This window comes from Oncorhynchus nerka, linkage group LG9b (genome assembly GCF_034236695.1).
Source record: "Oncorhynchus nerka isolate Pitt River linkage group LG9b, Oner_Uvic_2.0, whole genome shotgun sequence".
Lineage (NCBI taxonomy): Eukaryota > Metazoa > Chordata > Actinopteri > Salmoniformes > Salmonidae > Oncorhynchus > Oncorhynchus nerka.
In genome coordinates, this window is record NC_088424.1 from 54,036,247 (window position 1) to 54,044,854 (window position 8,608).

The following is an 8,608-nucleotide window of genomic DNA, read 5'->3' on the forward strand; positions in this document are numbered from 1 at the left end:
TTGGATATTACCTGTCAGGGCAAGGAGACTGAGGTTGTAACCTCATATAAATATCTTGGATACTACCTGTCAGGGCAAGGAGACTGAGGTTGTAACCTCATATAAATATATTGGATACTACCTGTCAGGGCAAGGAGACTGAGGTTGTAACCTCATATAAATATCTTGGTTGTAACCTCATATAAATATCTTGGATACTACCTGTCAGGGCAAGGAGACTGAGGTTGTAACCTCATATAAATATCTTGGATACTACCTGTCAGGGCAAGGAGACTGAGGTTGTAACCTCATAGGGCAAGGAGACTAAATATCTTGGATATTACCTGTCAGGGCAAGGAGACTGAGGTTGTAACCTCATATAAATATCTTGGATATTACCTGTCAGGGCAAGGAGACTGAGGTTGGATAACCTCAGGGCAAGGAGACTATAAATATCTTGGATACTACCTGTCAGGGCAAGGAGATTGAGGCTGTAACCTCATAAATAAATACATTGGAATTTTAATTGATGACGAGCTGAGTTGTAACTCTTTTTTAAAAGGAGACTTTGCATATTCAACAACTTACAAAAAAATTGAAGTTGAAATTGGTTGATTTTTTATTTTAGGAATAAGGCCTGATTTTCTTTTAGTATCACTACATTTATGCCTTTACTAGACTATGGGGATATTTTATATATGAATGCTTCCACCACTGCACTTTATATACCAGTGTTTGCGATCAATTTTGACTGGCCTTTTACACCTCTATAAATATCTTTGATACTACCAGGGGGCAAGGAGACTGGCCTTCTACCATGGCTCAGTCACTGAGATGTATTTTTAAACTGTAAAAGGGTTGGCTGGCCTTTCACGGCTCACCACTGCATTTACAAAGCCATTTGTATACCAGGGTTGGCTGGCCTTCTCACTCGTAGGCTCAGTCACTGTCACTTTTTATTTACAAAGTTAGGCTCAGTCACTGGTATCACTTTCAGTCATTTACATTTAAAAGCCATTACACACCACTGCACTTTATATACCAGGGTTGGCTGGCCTTCTCTAGTCACTCGTAGGCTCAGTCACTGGTATACTTTTATTTACAAAGACATTTTGGGTTTACTACCTATTTATTTGTGGATTTTTTATTGTTCAGATATGTGGTGGGTCGTCTCTTCGTTCGCTGGACTTTATCCTGCTAACTGTCCGAACTGAATTTGGTAAAAGGGCTTTTATGCACTCTGCGCCATCGTCTTGGAACACCTTACAAAATACTTTTAAACTGGAAGAACTTGTCCTGATTGGTGTTTTTAAATCACTGATGAAGGATTTTGAGGCTGATTCCCTGACCTGTCAATGTTTTTAATTGTCTGTTTTATACTCTTGTGAATTCAATGGTTTTTACCAGATTACTTGTAGTTTTTCATGTTGTCTGTCTGTAATTTTTGTAATGACTTGGTGCTGCCTATCTTGGCCAGGACGCTCTTGAAAAATAGATTTTAAATCTCAATGAGCCCTTCCTGGTTAAATAAAGGTTCAAATAAAAAAATAAAAAAACATTGCATTTGGGACTTTTTGCATCTCGGGTCTGAGATTTGTTTTAAATAATATTATTTTTTAAATGAAAATAATGTTCATAATTCATTTTGGGGGCTTTGGGGTGGCAAATTATATTATTGGTGGGTCAGATTTGTCCCACAGGCCACCAGTTGGGGACCCCTGATCTACACTGACTGGAGTGGATTTAACAAGTGACATCAATAAGGGATCATTTATTTATTTATTTTTATTTCACCTTTATTTAACCAGGTAGACAAGTTGAGAACAAGTTCTCATTTACAACAGCGACCTGGCCAAGATAAAGCAAAGCAGTTCGACAGATACAACGACACAGAGTTACACATGGAGTAAAACAAACATACAGTCAATAATACAGTAAAAAAACAAGTCTATATACAATGTGAGCAAATGAGGTGAGATAAGGGAGGTAAAGGCAAAAAAGGCCATGGTGGCAAAGTAAATACAATATAGCAAGTAAAACACTGGAATGGTAGTTTTGCAATGGAAGAATGTGCAAAGTAGAAATAAAAATAATGGGTTGCAAAGGAGCAAAATAAATAAATAAATTAAATACAGTTGGGAAAGAGGTAGTTGTTTGGGCTAAATTATAGGTGGGCTATGTACAGGTGCAGTAATCTGTAAGATGCTCTGACAGTTGGTGCTTAAAGCTAGTGAGGGAGATAAGTGTTTCCAATTTAAGAGATTTTTGTAGTTCGTTCCAGTCATTGGCAGCAGAGAACTGGAAGGAGAGGCGGCCAAAGAAAGAATTGGTTTTGGGGGTGACTACAGAGATATACCTGCTGGAGCGTGTGCTACAGGTGGGAGATGCTATGGTGACCAGCGAGCTGAGATAAGGGGGGACTTTACCTAGCAGGGTCTTGTAGATGACATGGAGCCAGTGGGTTTGGCGACGAGTATGAAGCGAGGGCCAGCCAACGAGAGCGTACAGGTCGCAATGGTGGGTAGTATATGGGGCTTTGGTGACAAAATGGATATCATATCTTTCACCTGGTCAGTCTGTGTCTAATGTTTTGTCCACTCAGTGTAGAATACAATATATCACATATCTTCAATATAAAATATAATTATTCTGGAATACAAAATGGTCATTTATTCCAAGCTGATTCGACAATGACTCATTTTCTGAGTGTTAGTTTCTAAACAACAGTGGTATCTTGTTTATACAGTAGTACTGAAATGAACATCTTACTGTCTCTTCTGCTTCAGAACCCTCATAGCTTTCTGCTTCACCATGTTCTGGAGAGGAAGAGGAGATAGAAGACTTTTAGACTATTAGTCCATCAGCTTTCCCCTCCTAAGAACACCGACAGACAGACAGGCAGACTGACAGACAGACCGGCACACTGACAGACAGACCGGCAAGACAGACTGACAGCCAGAAACAGCCAGATAGACAGGCAGACAAGACAGACAGACTGACAGCCAGAGACAGACAGACTGGCAGGCAGGCAAGACAGACAGACAGACAGACTGACAGGCAGACAGACAGACAGACCGGCAAGACAGACTGACAGCCAGAGACAGACAGATAGACAGGCAGACAAGACAGACTGACAGGCAGGCAGGCAGGCAGGCAGGCAAGAAAGACAGACTGACTGACAGGCAGACATACTGACACATAGACTTGCAGGCATCAGAGGTTAGTGTAAGCGGTCAGTCAAAGGCAGCGTTTCCCAAACTCGGTCTTCAGGACCCCAAGGGGTTTGATGATAATGATTAGTTGATCATCTGAATCAGCTGTGTAGTGTGACCCCCTTGGGGTCCCGGGGACCGAGTTTGGGAAACGCTGCTCTAGGGTGAAACCGTTTGAATTAAAAAACGTTTTGACAACAAAGGAGATGTGCCACGCTGCATGAGGCAAATGGTGGTCACACCAGATACTGACTGGTTTTCCGATCCACGCCCCTACCTTTTTTTTTGGTCGACTGAGAGTTTTGTTGTTTTGACCAATATATTAGTCTACATTTTAAAACGTGTATTATTCCATATATAGACACATGAAATCAACTATATGTAGGCTACTGAGCTTGTCTGATGCTTTAAGCAATTAAAAATGGAGAGAAATGACTCAAGAGGGAGCCAGAGATCAATATAGCTGCTGTTGCTGGCCTTGGCAGATTCTGCCATGATGTTCCTGACGTTGCCAGTAACAGGCTACACCAGCGGTCTACAACCTTCTCATTTGAAGTGCCAAGTTATCCACTTCTACCGATCTGCAAGACAGTTATGATTTTCATGTGCACATTTTCGTGGAATAGTTTTATTTAATTCATAATGTCATGTGGTTAATCAAAATCATATCTAAATGAAAATAATACAAATCTAAAAGTAACTACTGTTATATATAAAAATAGCCTGCAGTCGTGGCCAAAAGTTTTGAGAATGACACAAATATTAATTTCCACATGTTTGCTGATTCAGTGTCTTTAGATATTTGTGTCAGATGTTACTCTGGAATACTGAAGTATAATTACAAGCATTTCATAAGTGTCAAAGGCTTTTATTGACAATTACATGAAGTTGATGCAAAGAGTCAATATTTGCAGTGTTTACCACTCTTTTTCAAGACCTCTGCAATTCGCCCTGGCATGCTGTCAATTAACTTCTGGGCCACATCCTGACTGATGGCAGCCCATTCTTGCGTAATCAATGCTTGGAGTTTGTCAGAATTTGTGGGTTTTTGTTTGTCCACCCGCCTCTTGAGGATTGACCACACGTTCTCAATGGGATTAAGGTCTGGGGAGTTTCCTGGCCAGTGTCCTGTGTGAATTTAAGTATGCTCTCTCTAATTCTCTCTTTCTCTCTCTCTCTCGGAGGACCTGAGCCCTAGGACCATGGCTCAGGACTAACTGGCATGATGACTCCTTGCTGTCCCCAGTCCACCTGGCCATGCTGCTGCTCCAGTTTCAACTGTTCTGCCTGCGTCTATGGAACCCTGGCCAGTTCACCGGACATGCCACCTGTCCCAGACCTGCTGTTTTCAACTATTTAGAGACAGCAGGAGTGGTAGAGATACTCTTAATGATCGGCTATGAAAAGCAAACTGACATTTACTCCTGAGGTGCTGACCTGTTACACCCTCGACAACTACTGTGATTATTATTATTTGACCCTGCTGGTCATCTATGAACATTTGAACATCTTGGCCATGTTCTGTTATAATCTCCATGTAAGAAGGGCTATATAAATACATTTGATTTGATTTAGTGGTCTGAAGGGATAGGTCCATTCTATGATTGAAATGTCACCCATTCTGTATTCAAGAGCATGTTGTGTCTCAACCGATGGAGGGCACAACACAACCTCAGATGATGTGAAATAGGGCCTAAGCTACAAAATGTGAATCTGAAAAAAATCTTGAGTTTACACGTTTTTAGATAATTTATGTTAAATGTCATAATATTTATTACAAATCATCCATTTATTTTTTCCAGTGATGTCTCGTGGTATGGTGGGGTATGCAAAACGGGTCAACTTTGAGGACCTTTATCTCCTGAATGTTTTGGCATTCAGGTCCCAAACGTCACTTCCTGACCTCTTCTTCCATGGGCGGAAAGTTGTGTTTAAATCAAAAGGGCTGTCAAAAGTGATTGAATTCAAATGGATTTCCTCATCTACTAAATCTCCCAACACATCCCTTCCCTCTATTTCCCCTCTAACCTGAGCCATCTACTAAATCTCCCAACACATCCCTTCCCTCTATTTCCCCTCTAACCTGAGCCATCTACTAAATCCCCAACACATCCCTTCCCTCTAAACCTGAGCCATCTACTAAATCTCCCAACACATCCCTTCCCTCTATTTCCCCTCTAACCTGAGCCATCTACTAAATCTCCCAACACATCCCTTCCCCAACACATCCCTTCCCTCTATTTCCCTCTAACCTGAGCCATCTACTAAATCTCCCAACACATCCCTTCCCTCTATTTCCCCTCTAACCTGAGCCATCTACTAAATCTCCCAACACATCCCTTCCCTCTATTTCCCCTCTAACCTGAGCCATCTACTAAATCTCCCAACACATCCCTTCCCTCTATTTCCCCTCTAACCTGAGCCATCTACTAAATCTCCCAACACATCCCTTCCCTCTATTTCCCTCTAACCTGAGCCATCTACTAAATCTCCCAACACATCCCTTCCCTCTATTTCCCTAACCTCTAACCTCCCTTCCTCTATTTCCCCTCTAACCTGAGCCATCTACTAAATCTCCCAACACATCCCTTCCCTCTATTTCCCTCTAACCTGAGCCATCTACTAAATCTCCCAACACATCCCTTCCCTCTGAGCCATTTAAATCTCCCCTCCCTAACCTGAGCCATCTACTAAATCTCCCAACACATCCCTTCCCTCTATTTCCCTCTAACCTGAGCCATCTACTAAATCTCCCAACACATCCCTTCCCTCTATTTCCCCTCTAACCTGAGCCATCTACTAAATCTCCCAACACATCCCTTCCCTCTATTTCCCCTCTAACCTGAGCCATCTACTAAATCTCCCAACACATCCCTTCCCTCTATTTCCCCTCTAACCTGAGCCATCTACTAAATCTCCCAACACATCCCTTCCCTATATTTCTCCTCTAACCTTAGAGGGTCCTTCTCTCATCTTCTTCATTTGGTCTTTATACTTAATCAGTTCAGCGTCCAGACGGGAGATCTTCTGATCCATAGACTCCGCCCTGGCATCCACCTACATCACACAGCTCTCAGTTAATCACAGATGTATCAATAAATACTATCTAAAAAGGCACAGATACCACAGTCCTTCCTTTAAATGACATGTTTGGGCTAAACCGAAGGAGAATGCAGCCCCCTGGACAGTTCCCAGACAGGCCTACAGCTAGGAGAGACATGAGACCTGGACAGACAACAGCAGTAACTGACATTACTGTAATAGCCTGAAGCAGCGAGGCACCAAATAACAGGATTCCCACGTTGGGAAAGAAGACAGTTTATTAGCTGTTTAACCCAAGATGAAAATGACCCTAACCGTAACTTGCTGAAGTGAAATGATCACATCCAGGGAAATGGCTCTACTGTTGAACCGTAATATGATGAGATGTTGAGTTCTGTTGTTCTGATTTTGACAGATGAACAACCTATCGCTAGGTAACGTTAGCTGGCTCATTGTAGCTGACTGGTTGTGATCATAGCTAGCTAAACACAACCACCAGACAAAACTTACATTTCCTATGCAGTCCGATAGATTAGGAGGAGGTGCTTTGGGTTTTCCCCGACCAAATATTCGATTCATTTTGACAATATATAACTCCCAGAAGCCTTTTAACCTGTCATAAAACACAATGCATCAATATATATATATATAAACCACCGCTGAACACACCCGGAAGCTGCGGTACCTACACAAAGTGATGCTATTGGTAATGACGGTGGCCAATGAAGTTTGAGCAAAGGTCGCCCTCGTGTGGTGACAACTGGTGCTGCACATGAAGACCTTCAATTCCAGGGCAGATTTCTATCAGTCTGTTATTACTCTGGCCTGGCCTGGTTGGGGCAAGGGGGCGGGCGGGTCTGGCCTGGTTGGGGCTAAGGGGGCGGGGGTCTGGCCTGGTTGGGGCTGGGGGCCTGGCCTGGTTGGGGCAAGGGTGCGGGGGTTGGGGCTAAGGGGGCGGGGGTCTGGCCTGGTTGGGGCTGGGGGCCTGGCCTGGTTGGGGCTGGGAAGCCTGGCCTGGTTGGGGCAAGGGGGGGCGGGTCTGGCCTGGTTGGGGCTGGGGGCTGGCCTGGCCTGGGGGGCCTGGCCTGGTTGGGGCTAAGGGGGCGGGGGTGACCAACCCAGTTATAAACCATCAATGAAAACAGGGATCATGAGGTAAAATATGACCTTTATAATAAAGAATATCATTTGAGTAGTGGCATAGATCAGTAAAGTAGAGGCACTTACAGAAGTTGCTCAGATGGGGCAGATTTTTTTTGTTGCCTCAGATCCCGGGGAAAAGTTGACCTTTTAGTAATGCAATTTAATGCAATTTAATTATGCGTCATGACTTTACATGACTGGAGACTTCGACATAATATTTTTTTAAACCACACAAATGATCAAAATCACAGGCTACTTTCACTGAGAAACGGAGAATCTGAGCTCAATAAAAACGACCTTGTGTTTAATCCATCAATAGCCTGGCCTCGGTGTGTGGAGACAGACACATTGTAGGCTACAATATGACAAGGAAATGACAGTCCTAAAAATGCTTTAAAGTTTCACTGACTCACCCAGTGATTGCAGCTCACCGGCAGGTGATGGCCGATGCATCTTGACAAAAGCCTGTACAGTACCTAGATAGTCCATCCTGTCTCACTTTGTAAAACAATATTTAGAAGTTGATCTAAACATGCCTACAGTCTTTTCAGCAGGAGCCCTTTCCTAACAGCCTGTGTTTTCCCCTGATTGTATTTAAAATATTGCGAAAGGCCTGTTTTGTTCACTGACAGATTTGCCATTACCCGACTGTAGGCTATGCCTTGGGGCAACACACAATCCACAGCTAGGTTATTCACAAAAAAAAAACTATTGATCCTCTGTGGCTAAATGATGGTCCTTCTCATGGTGTAGTAGGCTATTCTGAACAGTAATTCTATAACTTTGGCAAAAGTACAGTATTTACATTTAAATTAATCATGGGGTGCTGCAGCTCTCTTACAACCCTTTGGGCTGCGATGATTATATAAGGAAATAAATGATGAAGTGCAAAGCTGGAGAGATGAGAAAAAAACAGGCTTGTCACCTTGTTTTTCTTGTGCACTGGGATGATGTTGGTCTCCTTGAAGCAGATGGGGTCTGCAGCCTAGGAGAGGGAAAGCAGCTGGCCGGAAGAGCTCAGAGACACGGCAGTGTGGTGCTAGGGCAACAACCTCTCCCTTTGTCAGCAAGACAAAGGAGCTAATCATGCACTACAGGAGGGGCAAACGCCCCATTCACATCGAACATGGCTGTAGTGGTGCGGGTCGAGAGCTTCAAGTTCCTCATTGTCCAGATCACTAAGGAAATAACAAGGTCCACACACATTTATGAAGAGAGCACGTCAGCGCCTC

General features: G+C 43.2%; 1 protein-coding gene across 1 annotated transcript in view; it reads right to left on the reverse strand.

Moving 5' to 3' along the window:
• LOC115119756 (charged multivesicular body protein 5-like) overlaps positions 1 to 6,923 on the reverse strand; it is a 45,617-nt gene extending 38,694 nt beyond the window's left edge. Inside the window, exons 1-3 of the mRNA XM_065013866.1 lie at positions 6,744 to 6,923; positions 6,144 to 6,248; positions 2,749 to 2,795 (exon numbers count right to left, since the gene is read on the reverse strand). Of these exons, the coding sequence (XP_064869938.1) occupies positions 2,749 to 2,795; positions 6,144 to 6,248; positions 6,744 to 6,812 (221 nt within the window). The 5' untranslated portion in view covers positions 6,813 to 6,923. The remainder of the gene's footprint in view (positions 1 to 2,748; positions 2,796 to 6,143; positions 6,249 to 6,743) is intronic.
• Between the last annotated feature and the right edge of the window lie 1,685 nt (positions 6,924 to 8,608).